General features: G+C 35.9%; 4 protein-coding genes and 1 long non-coding RNA gene across 7 annotated transcripts; 3 read left to right on the top strand and 2 right to left on the bottom strand.

The window, feature by feature from the left end:
* Window positions 1–920: 920 nt before the first annotated feature.
* LOC110641587 (uncharacterized) lies at window positions 921–1,622 on the bottom strand. Its single transcript, XM_021793371.2, has one exon. It carries the CDS (start codon window positions 1,495–1,497, stop codon window positions 1,159–1,161), a length of 339 nt encoding a protein of 112 aa, XP_021649063.1. The 5' UTR covers window positions 1,498–1,622; the 3' UTR covers window positions 921–1,158.
* A 5,710-nt stretch (window positions 1,623–7,332) lies between these two features.
* LOC110641585 (zinc finger CCCH domain-containing protein 48) lies at window positions 7,333–11,484 on the bottom strand. 2 transcript variants are annotated; one of them, XM_021793368.2, is made up of 9 exons: window positions 10,741–11,484; window positions 10,528–10,626; window positions 10,027–10,116; window positions 9,742–9,843; window positions 9,313–9,459; window positions 9,025–9,144; window positions 8,868–8,927; window positions 7,885–7,982; window positions 7,333–7,750 (listed from the first exon to the last, which is right to left on the bottom strand). In XM_021793368.2, the coding sequence occupies exons 1-9, from the start codon at window positions 11,170–11,172 to the stop codon at window positions 7,609–7,611; spliced, it is 1,290 nt and encodes a 429-aa protein (XP_021649060.2). In that variant the 5' UTR covers window positions 11,173–11,484; the 3' UTR covers window positions 7,333–7,608. The 2 variants fall into 2 exon arrangements, with proteins under 2 accessions (XP_021649060.2, XP_021649061.2); XM_021793369.2 differs by having other exon boundaries at window positions 10,531–10,626; window positions 10,741–11,483.
* Window positions 11,485–11,615: 131 nt separating this feature from the next.
* Window positions 11,616–13,078, top strand: LOC110641586 (uncharacterized). Its single transcript, XM_021793370.2, has 2 exons — window positions 11,616–11,844; window positions 12,330–13,078. The coding sequence occupies exon 2, from the start codon at window positions 12,372–12,374 to the stop codon at window positions 12,837–12,839; it is 468 nt and encodes a 155-aa protein (XP_021649062.1). The 5' UTR covers window positions 11,616–11,844; window positions 12,330–12,371; the 3' UTR covers window positions 12,840–13,078.
* Window positions 13,079–13,993: 915 nt separating this feature from the next.
* LOC110641596 (calcium-dependent protein kinase 26) lies at window positions 13,994–17,406 on the top strand. Of its 2 annotated transcripts, none has more exons than XM_021793375.2 (5): window positions 13,994–14,154; window positions 14,665–15,527; window positions 15,647–15,943; window positions 16,316–16,723; window positions 16,804–17,406. In XM_021793375.2, exons 2-5 carry the CDS (start codon window positions 14,939–14,941, stop codon window positions 17,076–17,078), a joined length of 1,569 nt encoding a protein of 522 aa, XP_021649067.2. In that variant the 5' UTR covers window positions 13,994–14,154; window positions 14,665–14,938; the 3' UTR covers window positions 17,079–17,406. The 2 variants fall into 2 exon arrangements, with proteins under 2 accessions (XP_021649067.2, XP_021649068.2); XM_021793376.2 differs by lacking the exon at window positions 13,994–14,154 and adding an exon at window positions 14,269–14,322.
* A 5,173-nt stretch (window positions 17,407–22,579) lies between these two features.
* On the top strand, window positions 22,580–23,358 carry LOC110641575 (uncharacterized). Its single transcript, XR_002492318.2, has 2 exons — window positions 22,580–22,883; window positions 22,980–23,358. It is a non-coding gene; the product is annotated as an uncharacterized LOC110641575 (long non-coding RNA).
* Window positions 23,359–23,676: the final 318 nt, after the last annotated feature.

Genomic DNA, 23,676 nt, shown 5'->3' with positions numbered 1-23,676 from the left:
AACTCCTAACCATCTCCGCCCGGATTAAAATTTCTCTTAATAAACCATCAAATCCTGCTTACTTGAGGTACGATTACTTAATACCATTAATTAGCTTAATTTTCGAGAAATGTGTAGCCATTACAAAGAATTCTAAATTGGAATCTTTATTAACTTTTTGAACAATAATAACTAGGATTTAACGTCAACCATTGCTATAAAATAATTTATAAACTAAATTAAAAGCTGAAAATTTATCAGACTAGCTAGAAAGGATGAAGTATAAATTATCTTACCGTTAAAAAAGAACGATATAGCACATGTTACAAATATAGGCATTTATTATTGTGCAAAGAAGAAAGGAAACCAAATAACATTTAATTACAAGGTGCATTTAAAGACATGAAAGTCCAAATCATGTACAACATCACTAAAAAAGTTGAAGTAGAGATATGATCAGATATCCATATATATTCTCTCTACCGGGACAAGTCATACAGTTTCTGTTCTTTCTAACAGGCAACTGCCATGCTTTCTTGTTGTTTTTGTGATTATTATTAATGGTGTAAAACGTTTTGTTTAGTCTTTTCTTTCTTCTTGTTTCAGATTCCTAAAGATCAAATTAACAAACTACAAGAAGCAACTACAAGTTTAATTAACTTTCACTTGATGATTCCAAAAGCTTATAACCAAAACAGAATTAACGCTCAGGAACAAGACAAGCTTCATCAAACAGGAATTCTATCATCCTTTTAGACTTTGAGGCCTTTTTTTTTTCCGATAACAGACCCAAAATCATGTACAAACTATAGCATAAACACCACATAAATACATCCTTCAACACATGTAAAGGCAAAAGCCCAAAAGAAGGAAAAGAAAAGGAACTGAAAAAAGAGTCGAGATTCTCTCGGGGATATTTATTCTCCATCTTTACAAACCGGTAGATGAAAAGGTCTCAACTATTATGTATCCCAGAAGAACTTAAGAAATTACAAGCTAAAAGACCTCAACTTCTCTCAAAGAGCCTAAATACATCCCAGAAAGAAACAAAAAACGCCATATCCATGTTAAGGAAAAACATGTCGAATCAAACTATGGTAAAAGTTTTTATCTTTGGTATCCGATGTATATGTACATGAAAGAAGCAGGCAGTACTATTATTCAGTTCTGTTCTATAAACTACCTCAGCAACTTCCTTGGCTTGGAAGGAGTGATCTTGATGACAAGTCCGGGGAAAACATCATCCGGGTCATGGATATGTGGGTTCTGCTCAACGATAAACGGGTCACCGCACTTGTCGCTGATGGTGTGCAGGGTTTCCCCTTCTCCAACGACGTATATTTCATCACAAGGTCGGTCCAGAAGCTGGTTCCCTTTAACAGGCTCAGCCGTTGAAGAATTCTCCCTAATAGACGCCAACAATATAAGGCCCAATAGGATTATGGCACAGTACCACGAAACTGCATCGGCTATGGCTATTGAGACCCTGATGGTTTTCCTTCTGGAAGTCGAAGCCATATCTTTGTATGTGAGAAAGAAAAGAGAGGAGGGTTTTTGGTGGATGGAACAGAGAGGGAATTTAATATGGAAGCCTGAAAATAGCTAGAAATCGATCGAGCGCGTATATAGATAAAGGGCAATATACATGTGTTTATATATGGTGGGTATGTATAGACTCATAGTCCTGATAGAAATAGGTCTTTGGAAGTTTGCGTCGGGAGGAAGTTGGGTTCAACAACAATGCGACGTGTGATTTGGCTATAATGGTTCGTCAAATTACCAAAGAGGACTAGATTTTTTTTTTCTATATATAATATTTAAATTTTTTTAATTAAAGAATTATGTTTTATATTAATTTTTAATTAAAAAATTAATCCAAAAATATTCCTAACTATAAATATTAATTCTTACATATGTATCAGTATCACAGTTGGATTGTAATATATATGAACTGTTAGTAGATAAGGCTTAATTTGATGGAGTCCTGTAGGCTCTTGATTTTGTGACATATTTAGCAAGTGCAAGTGCTTTCCCCTAATGAGAAAATCTCCAAAATTAGATGGGGGATTTTCCAAACTTACATTTTCCCCTTCTCTGCTTCGAAGATAGTAAATCAAGATTATTCAACATTCATTTGATAAGTAAAAAAAGGGCATTTGGGTAAAAATGATTGAGGGGGCAAATAGGAGCTTAGGAAGGCCGCCTCAAATACATGGACAAGGATTAAGGTGGGGACGAGGTGAGGTGTGAATGGAAAGAGTGGCTTCCATATTGCGTGAAGAAGTTGCGCCCTCCCCACTCGCTACCTTTGAAAAACTGTAACCATCAAAACTACTTATAATTAACCACCCAACAAAACTATCCAACTAAACCACACCCCCACCCCCCCCTTCTTTTTCTTCTTCTTCTTCTTCTTTAATCAATGACATTATACATATATATTACTAAATTTTAAAAAATTTGACTAAATTTAAACACTCAATTTTCAATTAAATATTATTTTATTCTATCCAATTTTGACAAATTTTTAATATAATTTCAGTTCCAAATTATACTAATTTGATTTTGATTCTGAATAAAAGATGGGGAAAATGGACAGAAATGGTGTGGCAACTTTTCAAGGCTTTTTTAGCATGCTAAAACAATTGGGGACCTCTAGCTATAGGACTTGGGCCAGCTAACCAATCCACTCCTACAAGCTTGCAATAAGTTTCTGAACAATTCAACTTTCTGGAAGACCCAGATTACATCATTTTCCATCCACAAGGAATAAAAGAATGCTGCCAGTTTTGAATTCTCATCTATCATTCATGAATCATAAATCATAATCAATGTTTAAAACTTCAACTGGAATAAAAAAAAAATAATAATAAATTTATGTTGAAATTAACCTGGTCCAAGAAGTAAGCAATATTTTATGAGTATTAGTTAAGAAATAAGATGAAGCATTCTTCAGCTAACATGCTACGTACTGTGTCTTTAAAGGAATTATGTTGTAATTAACAAGCAAAAGCGATTTAAGGACCATTAAAACACCTCATGTCATATGGAAATTAATTTAATTCAAGTCAACTAATTAAATTAAGTATTTGTTTGCCAAACCTTTCGGACCCGCCTTTGTCTACCAAGGTTTGGCCAACGAACCCCTAGTTAACAACCCTTAATTATTTTTGAGTGATGAAGATGCAATAATATATTTTAAAATTTCATTTTGATTAAATATATATATATATATATTTGGCAGACATTTTTTTTAATAAAAAATTGTAATATATTATTATGTTAATTAAGGTTGGTAATTCAAATATCACCAAAGCTTAATACAATATGATTGAAAATTTGAATTTGTTGGATGATATAGCCAATAGTTTGGTTAACTTTTTTGTAAAGGAATTATCAAAATTGAATATTATTTTGTGTCATGTCAATTGGGTAAAGAAGATAAAATTACCCAAGAATTTGTGATGAATAATCATGCCCTGATTTTAAGTGGACATCCATCGTTATTAAATTGAATGATAATATCTTAAGCCACATTCTACATGGATGAATGGATGGCCAACATTGGATCACATCAAAGCATCACTAATTATTAATTAATCAGTTGGTGGGCATACTCCAAGTGTCATTTTATCATCTAAGTCATTTTGCACTACATTTTTAATATCTATAATTGTTTATTTATTTAACAAAAATTCACTAAATTAAATAATAATTAATTTTCAAATAAATAAATAAAAAAACCTCAAGCCTAATATATTTTCACCCTTAGCTATAAAAATATTAAAAAAAAAAAAAGGCTATTCTCTGATTTGCTAAATACCTGCAATTATTGGAAGTGACTGCAAAACACCATTCTCATTCCTGTAGCTGAAGTAGATAAAATCTCCCTGAATGAATGCTCTTTAGCAAGTCAAAAACAGTCAATGCTCTTTCTCTTAAAACAACGTATACAGTTAATAAAAAATAGAATAATTTAATATTCTCAAGATAAATTAATATTTTGTTAATAAATTTTAACATTGTAAATACTTTCGTTCTTGGGGTATTATTATTATTATTATCATTATTATTACTTTAATCCTTTATTATTATTTTTTTAATCCTTTTGAATATTGATTATATTGATAGAATAAGATGCATGAATGAAATATATATAAAGAATAAATTATTATTTTATTTTTAATTTTATCACGATGAACACTTTTGCCTATGAATTTTTATTTTTTCATTAACCACTTTTAAGTTTATTAACTTAATTAAATAAAAAATAAATAAATAGAGAGATGAAAATGAATTATGAAATTAAAACTTATTATATATATATTTAAATATTAATTATGAAATAATACATAAAAAAATAATAATTGATCTTAAAACAAAATTGACTTGGACTTGGAGTTTCCAAGCCGGTTCACTGATTGAATGGAGTTTCCAAGCCGGTTCACTGATTGAATACTTTCTCAAGTATTCTAAGTCCATCAGTTACAAATTTTGACAGATTCTACTCCATTTATTCCAACATTAGACCCTTAATCTGTCTTAACGCATTCTAGTTTAGCTTACCAACAATTATATTCATTCTTACATTATAATTTTGGGGAAATTTATAATTGGTTCTTGAAATTTGCAATATATTTTATGTTAGTCTCTTATTTTTAGAAATTAGTTATTTAGTCTTTGAATTATGCACTATGTCACACTTTGATTCTGTAATTTTAATATATAGAATAATTCATTCTTTTATCGATAAATAAAATTATTATAAATATTAAAATTATATGGATTAAATTATTTTATATATTAAAATTAAATAATTAAATAATTTATTTTTTAAAATTGAGAGACTAGAGTGTAATACATTATAAAACTTAAAGACTAAATAATTTATTTCTTAAAATTTAGAGATTAAAATATAATATATGGCAAAAACCAATAGGTCAAACTGTAAATTTTCCTATCATTTTCAAGCATCAAAATTAAATTTTGTTCTGTAGCAAAATATGCTCACATATTAATATGGTAGATTTAAAATTATTAGAATTATTATACGAATATTTGAGATTAGTGATTTTTTTTTATAGCAAATTGAAATGCATTCCGTTGATCAGCTCAAGGCGGCGACAGTTCAAGCTCGGGCCTTAGAAATGCCTGCAAAGGCACTGTTTGCAGCGATATTCATGTGAACAGCACTTGCACATGGATTAATCGATTCTAAGAAACGAGAAAAGCCCGTTCGACAACAAGGACGTATGTGAACTTTGAAGGGAAACGAGTTAGAATTCTCAAATCACGGGCTATCAGCTCTTGTTGGCCATGTCCTTGTCCTTTATATACACCTCCTGTCACTCCTACTGATTGAATTGGTTCAGTAAAGTGTTTGGATTGCAACGATGTGAGCGGTTCGCCACTGACGATATCGTGAGAAGTCACATTGGCAAGGTAAATGATGTGTAGCCACTAAATCAAATCTGGTTAGGTTTGATATTAGTGATTTAGTAGTTGGAATATGGGTACCTCATAGCCCAAGAGAGTGCATATGAATGGGCATCAATTTAATTCTAAATAATACGGGCCGCAGTATTTTATAGGCCCATTTTTAGAGTCTTGCCTGAGTTTCTTATATCACCCAGCCCATGACCTGTTGGGTATTAATTTGTCCCTCAAAGTTAAAATAATTAATAAAGGACAGATTTGGATTGATCACATGAATAATTAAAAAAAAAAAATGCAAAGGTGCCAACAGTTTTACATGCATAAACCAAAATATGCAAGTTTAATGTTAGAAATTTATCTTCCTTAAAAAAAAAAAAAAAAGCATCCAAATTTACAAAAAGAAAGGTTGGCATTCTTACTGAAGGATTCCTAAAATAGAAAGACTCTCAATCCAATATGTTCTGTGAAGCATTCATTTTTTATATTACAAGTTACATTTAGACTGGTTTGTAGGCTTAGTGCATGTATTAACATGTGATTAACTCTTGATTAGTGTTACAAACTTGGTTACTTGAAATTTATGCATAAATATGGGTTAGAACTTTGAACAAATGCTTATGTTTTTCTTAAAAAAAAAAAAAAATCTTCTTCCTCCAAGTCTCGCGCTCATGGACAACAAGAGAATATGGCTGCTTGGCTTCTTGGTGTCAACACCCTCAAGATTCAGCCTTTCAGGCTCCCTCCCTCTCTCTTTCTTCTTTCCATCTCCAGAATACTCTGGGAGTGTGTTCTTGATTTTGATCTTTGTTTTTGCTAATTGATTCTGTTTGTACTAATCTATGTCCGAATTTCTGAAACCCCTCTTGCTCAATTTATTTCAAACTCTTTTTCTGGTTGTTTAAGAACCCCATGATGTTAGAGCAAGGATGAAAGCTGTTGGTATCCGTAGAAGAGATGTCCACTACCTTTCTTTACGTAGATATTAGACACATAAACGGCTTAGTGATGGGAATGGACGTCCATGACAATTTCAACGGAAACCTCAAGGTGAACCGTCTTCAACATTTCATCAACCTTTTGTTCATTTCAATTGTCATTGTGATGTTTATATTTTGTACTTCGATAATTTCACTATACCACTGAGCTCTTTCTTTTTAATTCTTGAAACAAAATCTGTCGTTTCCGACCTTGATTTATGTAGTTCACCTGTAAATTTAAACGATAACACCACACACTGAATTGGACTCATCTTTTCTTTCTCCTTTTGCAATTTAGCTTCGTCCTATGCAGCCAGAATGGGAATGAATTTTGCGAGCAATGGACTAAAATAAGTAACTTTTGAAACGAGTGCTCACGGTAGCAGTGACATTAAGGTCACATTTAAAATCAGCTCTAGCCAGTGGGCTGTGAAGCTGCTTCCTGGAGAACTTAAATCAAGCCATACAGATAAACAGTTAAAAAGCCTCGCTTTATGAAAAATCATCTTACGCATTGGCTTACAAAAATTCCTTGATGGTTTAAATGATGGTTATTCATAGAGTACTTCTATCATCGAGTTTTATATTCAGTTGGAAAGACTGCATTTGCTTTAGGACCAGTCTTTACCATCACCTTCCTGATGCACTCTTCAAGAATCCCACAACCCCCCACCCCACCCCTACAAAACAAAAAAAAAAAAAAAAAATCATTGGTACAAATGAAATTCTGCTTTGCCTGAATTAAACTGCTACAATTATTTTTTTACGCACCACATATTCACGAATTCTTGTATATTTATTTATATCTCGTATGCTTCCAATCAGCTCTAGGCTCTAGCAAATCTTTAATGAGCTGCTCCACCGAAATCCAGGGTCTGAAGACTCGAATATACTCCAAGAACCAATAAAATATGCAAATCTGTATGTAGGAAGAGAAAGATGGCTAATAATTGAAAATTTTCATGCAAAAGTAATAGAGGTGTAGTCATGCGGAGACTGGAGTGCTGTATCAACTGTTACACACTTTGAAATGAGGCATGAAACGCTTCATCTATAATAATTACTATGGCACATGCTGACTCAAGGAAACCAAAACAGGCATTTTCTGCTTGTTACTCCTTCCTCAGAATTACAACACATGAAACCCCGAGAAAAGAATAAATTTGAATAACCAAAGAACAGAAAATCCACAGATTACACATGCATAAAATGGTCATCAGGCAGAGACAGTTGGTTCGGCTACAAACTTCCACACTCTCACTTGACCAGTTCCATCACCAGTGAAAAACAAACCCCCAGGACCAGTTTGAATGGAACGAATCTCCTGTTTAGCATAGATTTTACCCCTTTCTGAAAACCTAATTGATAAAATAGGAAAAACCAAATGAAGAAAGAATATAGAATGGTGAGAATTGTCAAAGCCCAAACACAAAGACAGTAAGAAATTCAGAACTACAATAATGGAATAGTGAAATAATTGCTTAAGCCTTACGATGGTAAATCGAATAGCCGGACTGAATTATCATTACAAGAGCACAGCAGGACTGGCTTGCCTTCTAAATCATGCATCCCGCAGAGGGTAAGCAGGCCCTGCAGCAGGTAATGTTTTAACAATCAACAGCCATCAACAAGAAACCAAATGCAATATGCCTTCAAAACGATACTGGCTAAATCCAGGATAACACATGAATAAGCCATGTTGGTTAGCGTGTCAGAAACCATCTTTATAGCAGCACACAACAAGAATCCATCAATCATCAATATATCTTTTGAGAATTAGTTTAACAAGATTGTTGGCAAAGCCAATGGCTCATCAAAGACTATAATTACCAAAGCATGAGTAGAATACCAAGCAGCAACTTAAAAATTTAAAACTAAATATGAATCCCTATACCACTAGTTACCTACAAACAAATATAAATTAATGGAAATCTAACAAGACAACATTTGAATCAATAAAGAACACACAAACTAAAAACTTCTAACACCTAGAAAGGGCATTTAACAACTTCTAGGTTTTAATGCCATCAAAAGTCAAAGTTCACTAATTATATATTTCATGTCCCCCAATTAACAAAGTAGGGGAGGAGAGACTCGAATTTGGAACCTAGCCCAAGCTGAAAGATGCAACTACAACCATGCTAGACCTCCTATTGGTGAATAACGAAAGAACTTTAATTTGCTCTTTATAACTCTTTCTTCTGGTCACATACCATTAACGACCAAATCAATTAATTATGAATTCACAATAACGCATAAAATGGAATATCCATTTATTTGACATTAACATATTCAAAAACTTGCACTTCAAAATGATGCATTTCGCAAAGGACCAAGTGATCATCATTTGACATAAAGAACACAATCAAATTCATAAACATGTTCATCAACTAATTTTTGATAAAAATGATTAACCTGACATTGCAAATCAAAATTCTATTTGCATGACAGATAATATGGAATTGAATAACCTACATGCTCTTCATTGTGAGTGTATGCTACTTCCAAGTTCCCACTTTCTGTAGCAGCCCACACCTGAACAAACATACAAATAGGAAAAACTAATTAATATCCTCTCAATGTCATAAAAAAAAAAGAGAATAGCATCACGTGAACTGAATATGCACAAAACCTTTATTGTTTGGTCCAATGAGCATGACAGAAGAAACTGGTCCCAACAAAGAACAGACATAACAACTGAAGAATGCTCAGTTAGTGTTTGTACGCACTGCAAAGTTTCAAGATTCCAGACCTGGAAGAAAGGACAAGTAGTAAATACTTAAAAAAAAAAAAAGAAGAAAGAAAAGAAAATGAAGGAAAATATTAGACCTAGTTCACAAAGTTTCTAATGAGCACAAAAGATTTAACATTAAACAATTAATTTGAGTGAGAAATTATAATGCTAAAACCAATAACTTACCCTCACAGAATGGTCCATAGAACCAGAATAGAGTCTATCAGCTCCAACAACTAGTGAAACAACTGCAACGGTGTGACCTGTAAGTGATGCAGCTGGTTCAAAGTTAAAGGTAACTGCATTAAATTTCCATGCTAATATCGCCCCATCCTGCACAATAAAAATGATAAAAGTAAAGATAATACGTTCATTTCATAAGCACTAGGGTAGGAAGCCATATATCAACTAATACATGGCCTTTCACAAGACAAGCAGCAAACACAATGCTGCTTGCAGTCAAACATTAAACATAGAGAATCACTCATACAAGGGAAATGTTCCATAAGCAAAGAAAGATACATTTCTCCCTCAATAATTCGATTGACTTCATACAGCAAGAATTTGAGAATAAATAAATTTTTAGAACAATCTACTTTTACATGAAGAAATTACCTGTGTACCAGCAAAGAGGAACTCATTACCAACAACCAGGGCATAAACTTGTCCAACAGGTCCAGTAAGACTTAGATCAGTGTTAGTTTGCGTATTCCATGCCTGCAAAATTATTATCTTAGATCCATCCAACTCCATGGCACAAAACCATTTCTATACACAACTAAGATAATGTATCTATTATGACATAAATTCTACAACCATAATCTATGAGAGCCAAGAATGATGAGAAAAAAAAATAGCATGACAATACAACAAACTGGAGGTATTTTGCCTCGGCCCAACCTTAACAACATTTGGTACACCAACAAAAATCCAAGGACCTTCACTGATCATGCAACCAACCTCCCCTCCAAGTTGAATCACACCCATACACTGCAAAAGGACACAGCCAAACCATCACAAATCACCCTACTTCCTATACATTAGGAATGCTATAATTAAACCAAAATTGCAAGGGGAAGACATACTTTTGCCATTTAGTTAACAACTATATACTTCTGCACAAGATTTATTGAAAATGTAAAACAAACTTCCTCAAGTGTCTCATTTTTAGACCAAATATATCTTTAATGGTAAGTATTAACTTCAATGCAATTCATCCACTAAAGGAACAACATTAATAATCACACACTTCATTTTGAGTCCATCAGAAAACACTCTCTCCTTCTCATGATATGACAAAAGAACTGATAACTTTGAAAAAGTAAAAAATTATTGTTATGGTCGGGATTTATCAAGCCAACATCGAATTATCTAAAATTTAAAGCAAGAACTAAATAAAACAACCTGGCCAGACTGGCAATCCCAAACCCTTACGGTTTCATCATTACTTCCCGTGTAAAGCTTATCGGACCCAGTTGGCAAAGCAATTCCAGTTACCACCTGCTCATGAAAATTTTCAATTTTGATCCATGAAACAAACACCAAGAGGCGCACAAACTAACAGTTGATGATTTTCTGATAATCAGCAATCAAATATGAAATAATCCAAAATACCTTCTGGTGACCGTCAAGCTGCGTCAAAAACGAAAAACTATCAGCCAAACTCCACGAATGCAAGTACCTGCACTTGTCACCATAACTACATTTACCTTGAACCCAATAATTACAAACTTTCTCAGTCTTCCTCAAAATCTTATTATTCCCTAATCGTCCCCAAGATGACGCGTTATTGAAATTGCCACTTCTCCGTGTCCCAGATGGCCCGGAAAATCCCGAATCATCAGAAAACCCACGCTTCGATGCATTGCCATTGGAACCAGCAGGCGGCGGTGGCGGCAATTCTCTGTGAAGATAGGGACACAGGTAGCGGCTGCACCTGCCCGCCCGCCAATGGTGGCAGACCTTTTGCTGCCTGTTGTCGTTCGACGGTTGAGCGCGGAGTCGCTGGAACACGCGACTGTTGCCTCCTTGAGCATCTAAATCCATGGATTGCAGTAATATAAAAAGAGATGCAATCTAAGACTCCGAAGAAGTTTGTTCTTGTGGAAATGTAAGGAACTGAGGGCGTAAGAATCGAATCTGATCATGAAAAAGCAGTTAAGACCTCTCTCTCTCTCTCTCTCTCTCTCTCTCTCTAGATTGGTTCTGATGTCGGCGTGCGAAGTTTCAACCTCTTATCTGGAAAGATGTGTGTTCGTTTGTGGATCGAGGTTTAGCGATTAGAAACCCTAACTACGAACACGGTGGATGTTCACGTTCAATTTGGTAGTTTCTTCTGTGTTAAGGAGAAGCAGTAGCCAGTAGGCCATGTTTGGTAAACCATAATCTATTTTATTGCTTATTTGATTACCGTGTTTGCTTAGGTTAAAAAATTTTTTACCATAGAGGAATGGTAATTACCCGATGTAATTTTCATTACACAATAACACAGACACTTTCCCATCGTTAGCCTCTCGCATACTTCTTCACTGCCGCTTTCCCACCGCCGATTTTCTCTCTTCTCCATATCTGCGAGCTTGCTTCCATGGTTTCTATTACTATTGCAATCAACTCCTAATCAACTTATCCTCTCCCAAATCAAACCCTAGCTCCTATTATCAATTTCAAATTAAAGGTTGAAGTAATCTCCCTTGACAACAAACTTGATTAAAGAATTAGGTAAGTTTTGTTTTTTTTTTTCAAATTTTTTCAGTATTCTTGTTATATTCTGAAAATTTTTGATATCTGGCTTAATGATTGTTGGTTTTGATTTATACCAATTTTCTTCTTCCTTTTTACTGTACTGGGAATGAGGAATCTGTTCTCTTCTTGTGGATTTACACTCTGATTGTGTGCATGCGCTTGAATTTGGTTCTGGGCGTATTTACATATTGAATAACGGAGAAGGAGAGAAAACAGAGAATGGGTGTATTTAAATATTCAATAGCTGTGTATGTGATAGAGTTTGTAGCTGGCATGAACCTGCCAAAGAACTGTATCTATTAGTGGACACGTGAAGAAGAATTTTTACCTGTTTACCATTGTCTTTGCTCTGTCATGAACAGACTTCCAAGATGTATATATTATTATTATTAAGGAACAACTCTGTAATGAAAATCTATTCTTTTTTGAAAGCTTATAGACGACTCTTTCTCCTTTTCCAGCATAGATAATTCTGATTGACCATTTGGATAATAGCATCTCTAATGGCACAATCTGTAAGTTTGATTCATACAAGCCCCCTCAAATTGGGCTTCATTCCTCAAAGAAGAGTTTCACATGGGAAATATGGAATGCTTGTTTCCAGAGCATCACCTAGGATTCTCAGTATCCAAGCTGTACAGGAGAATGGGGGGCCGCGAAGATTAGTTGACATTATTAGAATTGTGCCTGAGCTCTCCAGGAACTACTTTCGAAGTCCTTCAAGGAGGGCACTTTTTGGTGGAATATCCTTGTTGGGTGGATTTTATGTGGCCCAAACCATCTCTCTGTCATTTGGAGCTTTAGGAGTAAACGATGTCATTGCTGCAGTGATATGTGTTCTTCTGACAGAGTATGTGACAAGGTTTTATTACAGCCGGCCAAAGGTAACCTTCCCCATTGCCCTTCTCAACAATTTCAAGATGGGCTTCACTTATGGCCTCTTTATTGACGCATTCAAGCTGGCTAGTTAATTGTATCATTGGAAGCTCTGAGTTTTGGGTTTTCCCACATTCTGTTTGTTGGAGCCTGGAGGTGTTTTCGTTCTGTAAAGTTCTTTTATTTCATGCTTCTTTCAGTTATGAAAGATGTATTTTTATCTTTCTACTAGTTTTTCTCATGTTCTTTGACTTTCAGTTTTGAGGAACATATCCTTTGATTTCGCAAATATATAAAACTTTGATTTCGCAAATATATAAAACTTAATATCTAATCCTCTCTCTCAGTGTGATACTGCTGTTCTATATCTTTTCCAGGGTTATAATTTTGCAGTTTGATGGATGTATTGTTGTTTTCGATTTTCTTTCTCCTCCAAGCGGGACTGGACATGGTGTGGACTGGGTGCCTCACAAGAAAATTAAAAGCTAAATTGTGTATTTTGGATATGAGTCCTGCCATCAGGCATTGTTTGTTATGGAACTCTGTTCTCAAGCACCACATTATTCAAGGCAAATAATTCCTTATAATTTTATCCAATATGCGCCAGCTCGATACAGACATCACCCGAATTTGCAACTGACAGGATAATAGGCATGTTCGCAAACGGCGAACTGAAAACTAATTAAACAAATTTTAAGTGGGCCTTGACGTCCGAGGATAGTGCAAGCATTAAATGGAGCTAATTTCACATTTGCTGACTAAAATATTTACTAAATCCTGATATTTTTTAAGGAAAGAAACATCATGTCAATTAAAATGGTGATGAATTATTTTCAATATAAGAATTTGATAGAGATTTGCAATGGCCATAATTTGAAATGGTATTCTATTGAGGAGGATTGAAGCGTGTTTTCTAATTTGACCGAGTTGCTGAGAATCAACTTCATATTTAGGACTTTTTACATGTTTGTAAACCGAAAATACAACGAGAGGAAGCGACGGAGATGATGGTGATGGAGGAGAGAGAGGTGTGATAATAACAAAAGAGAGTTTGAACAAAGGAAGTGAGAGGAGTTCTGCAGAGCAAGGAAACTTGTTTGAATTTGGAATTCTTAATGGTAAATTAAAAAATATCAGTTGGGTGAGAAGAAAGAGGCGCATGAAAGGCGCGTGACAAACTGTGAGAATGCGGGAAAAAAAATATTACTTGACCATAGGACTTGCACTAAATTTAATTAATTAAAGATTAGCCCAAGGAAAGACCGACCAAACAAAAGCACAGCGGAAGTCTTTTTAGTTTGTCAAAGAGGCAAAGAGGAGACCTGTAGGCTATAGAGAGCCCACAGGGACAGGAGCCTGTCTTTGGGAGATCAATCCCTGCTCCAACGGACTCCTCCTCTGCTCTACAAGGTCCCATCTCTCTCTCTCTCTCTCTCTCTCTCTCTCTCTATGTATATGATTCTCTACTCTATTTACTAGATCATTTCACATTGGCTTTCGATTATGGGGATGTTTTATAATTGGCGATAGGTATTGTTTATTGAAAACTTTGGGATCAGTCGTTGCCTTTGATTTCAGGTAAATTTTCTTGGTTGTTGTTTTCATGTTTGGGGAGTTTAGCTGATGGGTATACGAAGGTGATTCACGTTCATTTTTAGCTTGCTTGAGATAACTGGAATTTTCAATGTCTTAGCTTGGAGAGTTTAGAGCCCCGAGTTTATACATAAATTATGATATCTGACAATTTGTTTTTTGCTTTTGTTTGGATCTCGCATAAAACGTTTGATTCGAGTTTTTTTTTTTTAATTATAATTCTATGGTTTCAGATCTAGTAGTAATTTAAAGAAATTCCCTGCTGAAATGTCAAGCTCCTGCAGTTACTAAGGTTTTCTTTTTCCTCTCTGTTACCAACCTTTCCAGGTACATGGTATCGTATCTTTCATGGTGTCACTGTCACCTTTCAACAATCAGGCATGAGAATCTTCTTTTAGGATTTGGTCTCAAGTATGGTTTTGGTGAATGGTTATGTGAGCCAAAAAATCAGCAATTTTGACTTGAAATCGTAGATTTATTATTAAATTGTTAGTAAAAAAAGAAACGAGGTCAACAGGGAGATACAACTCCAAATCCAGATAATTCTGTAGTGGGATTCTGATTGGTAACTTTGGGTTGATCTGGGGAGCTGGAATTTGGTATGGCTGTTGCCAAGAGCAACAGCAGCCGTGACTTGTTGAAGCAACCGTGCAATTGTTACACAGTTTCAAGCTTAACTCATACCATTTTGGATACAAATCAGACTTCAAATTTGAAGGATAGGTATGTTCTTGGAGAGCAGCTGGGTTGGGGACAATTTGGTGTTATTAGAATGTGCACTGATAGGTCGACTGGAGAGAAATTGGCATGCAAATCAATTGCTAAGGATAGATTAGTGACCTCAGATGATGCTAGAAGTGTCAGACTCGAGATTGAGATAATGACTAGGTTATCTGGGCACCCAAATGTTGTGGATCTCAAGGCAGTTTATGAGGATGAGGATTATGTTCATTTGGTAATGGAGCTTTGTGCTGGAGGAGAGCTTTTTCACCAGTTAGAAAAGCAGGGACGATTCTCTGAGGTGGAGGCTAGGGTTATCTTCAGGCATTTGATGCAAGTGGTGTTTTATTGTCATGAAATCGGGGTGGTTCACAGGGATCTGAAGCCAGAGAATATCCTTTTGGCTACAAAAGCCTCATCTTCACCTATTAAACTGGCAGATTTTGGTCTTGCAACCTATATCAACCCTGGTATTGTTTCATGTTTCATTCTTTCCATCTATTCATCATTTAATTGTTTTTGTTGACTACTGCTTGGTCCAAAGTTTGACTTGTTCAACAGTTTAAACATTTGGGTTCTGTTCAAATAGGTCAGAATTTGCATGGGACTGTTGGGAGTCCATTTTATATAGCCCCAGATGTATTGACAGGGGGCTATAATCAGGCTGCCGATGTTTGGAGTGCAGGGGTGATTCTTTATGTTCTTCTTAGTGGGACACCACCATTTTGGGGTAAGACTAAGTCACGAATATTTGATGCTGTAAGGGCTGCTGATCTGCGATTCCCATCTATTCCTTGGGATTGGATAACTGAATCTGCAAAGGAGTTAGTCAGGGGCATGCTTTGTACTGATCCTTCGCGAAGGCTTACTGCACAACAGGTTTTAGGTACACTATATGCTTGTCTTTTCATTTGCTGGCAAATTTTACCTATTTTCTGTAGTTGTATTCAGTCATTTTATTGTGTATTCTCGTCCGCACGCTATCTGAAGGGCTTATGCTGTGTGCAGAACTAGATTATGAACAGGTAATGAATGCTGCTAGTGATCAAAAAATTCAGGACATCACTTCATTCACTGAGTTTTTTGAATGGACAAGTTCCTTTATGTTTTGAATGGTTATTAGCAAAAGTTGGATTATCCTGAAGTCAAGAAATTTCATCATTATGTTTTACTAAAAGGCTAATCAGCATGACTGTATCCTTTCTTGCCTGCTACAAAACACATCTTAAGATCTGACTAAAATTCATTCTTTTTGTAGATCATTCCTGGATGAAGGATGATGCATTATGTCCTGAAGAACCTAGTCAATGTGAAAAGCAAAGTTGTGAAGAATGGGATTTAGGTGGTGGCTCTTTCTCTACATTGATGGCCAGGAATCAGGACGTAAGCTTTGGCACTGGATCACCTATTACTTGTGATACTGAATCACCTACTCTCGGATGCAGATCATCATTTTCTTCTTTCCTTGTGGAACCTTCAACACCTTCCTCTGTATCTGGTCTGTTCTCTTTCTGTAGCCGTGGCGATTCTGATGCCTTGGAATTTTCTTCCCCTGTATTATCAATGCCAAGCTTTGCTATCTTCAGCCATGGTCCTTTGATGGAGCAAGGGAGTTGTGCATTGGATCTCTCAAACAATATTTCCAATTTAAGTGAAAGTTATGGAGGTGACTATTTTCATTTATTTGACAGCTTATCTACAATGATGTCATAGAATTTATTTATCTTTTAACTTTCTATTATGCAGAGGTCAGCTTGGAGAATATGCTCATGTTCCCTCAATATCCTCTATTCTGTGGACATGAATCTAGGGAAATGGAACAGAAGTCAGCTGATGTTAAGAGGTCAGGAGGAGCCATCGGGTCTAGGATGGGCATGAACAGTAAGAGGAACCATACAATTGGTCTCGGTGAGTGTGAGCAACTCAATCTCATGGTGACCGAGTCAGTTATCCGATGGGCATCATGCACGCATCTTCCAACTGCTCCATCTCTTAGTCTTCTGTTGTCTGTTGAAACTTGAAAGAGAGGGCCAGTTGGCAGCCTGAAGCTACAGAATGAAACTGGAGGCTGTGATGGATGATTGAGATGGAGAAAGTAGCATGCCCACACCAGTTTCTGCTAGCCAATGTATTTGTAAATATGTTTGTTTTCCTGTTTTGCTGAATCATGGTGAGAAAGTCCTAGGCAAGCTTCAAAGGGTGGTGTGATTTGAGTGACGTCTTTTTGTTATCTTCAATTTGTGCACTACTAGGTAGCCAAAATAACAAGCTGCGAGTAATAGTCTTCTGCCTTGTGTATAAAACTAAATTTTCATTGTAGATAAATTACCTCTTTTGATCTCTGAGCAACGTTGTTGTCTATTGAGTCGATGAAGTTGGGTTCCTAAATTTTAAAATTATTTTTTTATCTTTCCATAATTGGATTTTGTTACATATTATAGGAAGAAGTTTAGGAATAAAAAGGAGAGAAAGGTTGTTGTAACTGAAGGAGAGTAGCTGATGGCAGTTATAGAAGTCAATAAACAGCTGGAATTGATTAGTAAACAGCTGGAACTGATTAGATAAGCAGTTACAACTGCTAAAGTGTATAAAACTGGGGAGTTACTTTGTAATTGCATAACTGAAATTTCAGAAATAATATTCTTCTTTTTCTCTCTAATTTTCTCCCTAATTCTTCTTTCTTCCGATCCTCTTTCTTACTTCTTCTTTCTCAGTTACTTCTTCTTCTACTATTCTCCTAATTTCTCTTGTTAGGGATCCAAAACCCTAACATTTGGTATCAGAGCTGGTACGTGGTGGGATTGACTCAATTGTTGATTCTTGTGAGTTGGAAATATGACTAGATTTGTAGTGGTGAGTTCTGAGATGGTCAAGATTGCTGAACTAGAGGAGAAAATGAGAGATCTCCAAGAGGAGACTCGAGGAATGAAGGAGGAGGCAAAGAAAACTTCTCTGGAACTTAATTCTTTCAGGGAGGAATTTCGGGCTTTCATGAGCATTATGATGGAGGATAAAAACAAAGAAAAAGGAAAGGAAATTTGTAGCAGTGATGAGGACAGACCTGGAGTGCATGAAAATAGGGGAAATTGGACGATCTGGAGTGCATGAAAATAGGGGGCTGTTACCCATTCCTTCTCAAGGTAATTCTAGAAACTCTAATAATTCTTTTAGTTGTGAGGGATCAAACCCTTATCTGCCTAAGATTGAATTGATGACTTTTGATGGAAATGATCCTAGGGTTTGGATTAGGAAATGTGTTAAATATTTTGATGTGTATGGAGTGCCAATGGATAAAAGGATTGGGATTGCTAGTCTGTTTTTAACTGATAAGGCAGATGCATGGTTTCATAACTGGAATAGGGAAAAGAGTCATTCTTGGAAGGAATTTGAGCAGAGTATTTGTGAGAGGTTTCGGGATTAAGGGTTACAAGATATTGTTGAAGAATTTATGAAGTTAAGGCAGGAGGGGACTGTGGATGAATATCAAGATACTTTTGAGGATCTAAGGATTAGAATGGAGAGGGTTATGCCAGATTTGGGTGAATCCTATTTTCTTTCGTGATTTATTGGGGTTTGAAGGATGAGGTGAGACTTATGGTAAGAATGATGAAACCAACCACTCTTTCTCAAGCAATTGAGGTTGCTAGACTGCAAGAGCGACTTTTGGATAATACCGGAAGGTACAAAGGTCCTGCTAAGAATTCTTATACCACTGCAAGTTTTAGACCTAATTCTTACAAAGAATCCTAACAATAGCAATTCGCAATAACTTGGCATTTACAAATGCTAGCCAACCCAACCAAAATTCTAGATCTAGTCAGCTATAATCTTAACCTCCAAGACCACCTCTTGTTAATTCTCTTCCTAAGCCAAATTTTTCTTTGAACAAAACAATTACTAGCAGTACTACCCCTGTTGTAACAGCCAATTCTTCAGTCAACAAACCTTCCAATCAACCTAATTCAACTACTAAAACCAACCCAAGACCTTGTTACAAGTGTGGGGAGAAGTTTGTACCTGGGCACCTATGTAAACCTAAGACTGCAATGGCTGTGCAGATTGAGGAATTAGAAGGGGAAAATGAGGAAGAAGGTTTGAATATGTTAGAGGAATCACAGGAGTTGGAAAATATGGAAGAACCTATGCTATCAATATATGCTGTGGAAGGGATGCAAGGGAATGAAACTATTAAAGTCTTGGGGAAGCATAGAAGTAGACAGCTGGTGATTCTTATTGATACAGGGAGTACTAATAGCTTCTTGGATAGGAAAGTTGCTGAGGAATTGAAGCTGCCAATGGTGGAAATACTAGCTGCCCATATTTTTGTTGCTGATTGGAGGAAAATTACTTGTGAACACAAATGTCAACACTTTTCTTGGCAAATGCAGTCTCATCATTTCAATTTTGACTTGAGGATTCTGCAGTTGGGAAGTTTCGATATGATTTTAGGGGTTGATTGGCTTAAAAGTTTTAATCCGATTTTGTTTGATTTTAAGGCTTCAAGGGTTATATTGAGTGGTTATGGGAAACCAATTGTTTTACAAGGGCTGAATGATTACTCTTCAGGATCTATTCTGAAATCCTGTGATACTATTTCTGAATTACTTCAAAAAGGAGGGGCTGATTTAGCAACATCTATTTTTGTGTTTCGATTTGTAAAGTGAGCAAAATGATTCATTGTTAATGCAGAGTGCATGTGGGTGAGGGTTTAGGCAACTATTGCAAAAGTATCATAGTATCTTTGAGGAACCCCATGGCCTTCCACCATTTAGAAGCCACAATCATGCCATTCCATTGAATTCAACTTCTCGTGCCATTAATGTTAGGCCATACAGTATCCCCATTTTGTAAAGTGAAATTGAAAAGTTAGTTTCTGATATGCTGCAATCTCATATCATTCAGCCTAATACTAGTCCATATTCTTCTCCGGTCCTTCTGGTGAAGAAAAAAGATGGGACATGGAGATTTTGTGTTGATTATAGGAAATTGAATGATCAAACAATCAAGGATAAGTTCCCTATTCCTATTATTGATGATCTACTGGATGAATTGCATGGAGCTTGTGTTTTTTCCAAGATAGACCTTAGAGCAGGGTATCATCAAATAAGAATGCATATTCCAGACATACCCAAAACTGCATTCAGAACTCACCAAGGCCATTATGAGTTTACGGTGATGCCTTTTGGGCTTACCAATGCCCCAGCAACCTTCCAGGCATTGATGAACCACATATTTCAGGCTTATTTGAGAAAGTTTGTTCTGGTTTTTTTTTATGATATTTTAGTCTACACCCATAATATGGAGACACATTTGCAGCACCTAAAAGTGGTGTTTAAGGTTCTTCAAGAGCAGCAATTATATGCAAAAATGTCTAAATGTTCTTTTGGGAAGATTGAAGTGGAGTATTTGGGTCATATAATTTCAGGGGAAGGGGTAGCAACAGATCCAAAGAAAGTACAGGCCATGATTACTTGGCCAACCCCTATTTCTGTTAAGGAATTGAAGAGTTTTTTGGGGCTCACTGGCTACTATCGAAAGTTTATAAGGAACTATGGTATCATCAGTAAACCCTTGATAGATTTATTGAAGAAGGATGCTTTCCAATGGGGTCCAGCAGCTCAAGAAGCCTTTAACAGATAGATTCTTCAAAATTATTAGGCCTTGATTATAAAATTCTCTATAGAAAAGGAGTTGAAAATAAAGTGGCTGATGCCTTATCTAGAAGGCCTGATAGGACAGTTCAGCAAGTCAATGTATTGCAGCTGTCCAATTCTTCTGTTACACCAACTTGGATGTCCAATTTGGTTCATAGTTATGAGGGTGATGAGAAAGCATTAGAGTTGCAAAGAACTCTTTCATTGGATCCTAATGCGTATCCTGGTTATAGGTTGAAAAATGGACTGATCCATTATAAGGATAGAATGTATGTGGGGGCTGCTACAGTTTTGAGGCAGAATTTATTGGCACTTTATCACAAAGATGCAGCTTGGGACATTCAGGTGCATGCTACTCACATGAGGTTGAAAAACATTTTTTTGGCACAGTATGTTGACTGATGTTATGCAGTATATCAAAACTTGTAATACTTGTGTTAAGTGCAAATCTGAGCATTGTGCTTCCCCTGGTTTATTGCAACCATTGGAGATTCCTACTCAACCTTGGAAACAAATTTCTATGGATTTCATAGAGTATTTGCCAAAATCAAATGGGAAAGATACTATTCTAGTAGTTATTTGCAGATTGACAAAATATGCCCATTTCCTTCCCTTAACACATCCATTTACTGACTTCTTGATGGCCAAAATTTTTATGGATTCTGTGTTTAAACTTCACGGCATTCCTCAATCTATTATTTCAGATAGAGACAAAATTTTCACTAGTCTCTTTTGGAAGGATCTCTTTAAATCTTTGGGGGTTACACTTGCTTTTAGCACAGCATATCACCCTCAAACTGATGGGCAGTCTGAAAGATTAAATCAGTGCTTGGAGGCCTATTTGAGATGCATGTGTCACTTGTAACCTTCTTCTTGGAGTAAATGGCTTTCGTTAGCAGAATGGTGGTACAACTCTTCTCATCATAGTGCAATTAAGATGTCCCTTTTTGAAGCTCTTTATGGGTATTCTTCTCCATTTCGCCGAGAATTCCATCGAGTTGCCTCTGTTGGTCTTTGAGTCGAATATTTGGAACAGCGGCGACATGTGAATTCTATTCTTAAGGAAAATTTGTCATTTGCACAACAGAGAATGAAGCATCAAGCCGATAAAAAGAGAAGTGAAAGGGAGTTTGCTGTGGGAGATTGGGTCTATTTGAAACTCCAGCCTTACAGGCAATCTTCTATTGCCCTTAGGACTTCATTGAAGCTTGCTGCTAAGTATTATGGTCCATATCTAGTGTTGGAAAGGGTTGGCTCAGTGGCTCTGATTGCGATTGCCACCTAGTTCCTCTATACACCCTGTCTTCCATGTTTCTCTTTTAAAGAGGAAACTAGGAGATAAAGTTACCCCTTTGACGGAATTACCAACAATGATAGAGGAAAGGGTTATTGTTGCTCCTGAGAAGGTTTTACAGACCAAAGTTATTACAAGAGACAAGTAGCATGTGCTTCAAGGCCTCATTAAATGGGCTAATCTACCTGCTGAAGATGCTACTTGGGAAGATCAAGCTTCTCTCTTAGCTCAATTCCCTGAATTTTCACATTCTTGGGGACAAGAATGTGGTAATGGGGGAGGTATTGCTACATATTATAGGAAAAAGTTTAGGAATAAAAAGGAGGGAAAGGTTGTTGTAACTGAAGGAGAGTAGCTGATGGCAGTTATAGAAGTCAATAAACAGCTGGAATTGATTAGTAAACAGCTGGAACTGATTAGATAAGCAGTTACAACTGCTAAAGTGTATAAAACTGGGGAGTTACTTTGTAATTGCATAACTGAAATTTCAGAAATAATATTCTCCTTTTTCTCTCTAATTTTCTCCCTAATTCTTCTTTCTTCCGATCCTCTTTCTTACTTCTTCTTTCTCAGTTACTTCTTCTTCTACTATTCTCCTAATTTCTCTTGTTAGGGATCCAAAACCCTAACAGATTTATTGATTTTAACGTTCTGAAAATTTTATTTTATTACTGATGTGTCATTTGATTGGCCAATCAAAATGAGATAAATTAGGAAAATATGTATTCCGTTTGTACAATGAGAATTATTTATTTTACATGTATCAGGTTTTAAGTCTAGAAGCATCATTTCCTCTCGTGGGCAGCGTTGATACTTTGGGTAGAGAGTCCAATTTTTGTGGCCATCCCATCAAGCACGAGGTACATCATGGGATAATGGTGAGGCTTCTGTTTTTGCCATAATCAGGTCAAGGAATGAGGGGAAGGCTTTTGCCATGAAAATCTCAAAGTCTAATCCTTTATATTTGGCCTCAGGCTGCTAAAGTGGGGAATATGGCACTATGACATGTTCGCGGGAATTCAGAGTCGGTTCACTAGAGCTGAAAAACACTCTTGCGGACATATTACCATTTCCTGTCGTAAGAGACAAAGACATTCCTTGAAGGTCAAGACCCACAAGAAACTAGTCTTCTTCTTTTTTTTTTTTTTTTTTTCAAAAAGAAACAAGTTGTCGTCAGGCCTGCTTGGGAAAAGGGTACGAGATTATTTCTAGGGTAAGAAAAGGAAATTGCCCTTTCAGGAGTTGAGAACCTATGGCATGCTTCCATGACTTGGCCATCCATTACTGAAAACACCTGTTGGTGAACCTGTCCGATTCCAAGGTCATATGAGTAAGAATGAATTGATGTGGTTACACTCTGAACAAGCACTAGGAATTCAAACGCAAGAGATGCTAATTATCCGTTTTAAGAAAATAGTAACAAGCTCCATAGCCAAATCTTTAACCTTGTTACTAACTCTCTTTATAATTAGTTTTAAGCAGAAAAGCAGGGAGAAAGTGAGGTTCGGAGATGGAAAAGCACAAAAATATATATATAATAATGAATTAGAGATTTGTTCATGCTAATTGCATGTGGATATATATATATATATATATATATATATTAATTTAATATATAAAAATAATGGAATGTTTTAAAATTTTTATTAATTGTTTTAAATTTTATTCTTA

Source organism: Hevea brasiliensis, chromosome 17, assembly GCF_030052815.1.
Source record: "Hevea brasiliensis isolate MT/VB/25A 57/8 chromosome 17, ASM3005281v1, whole genome shotgun sequence".
Taxonomy (NCBI): Eukaryota; Viridiplantae; Streptophyta; class Magnoliopsida; order Malpighiales; family Euphorbiaceae; genus Hevea; species Hevea brasiliensis.
Note: the sequence above shows the minus strand (reverse complement) of the source record. Positions and strands in the feature narration are given on the sequence as shown.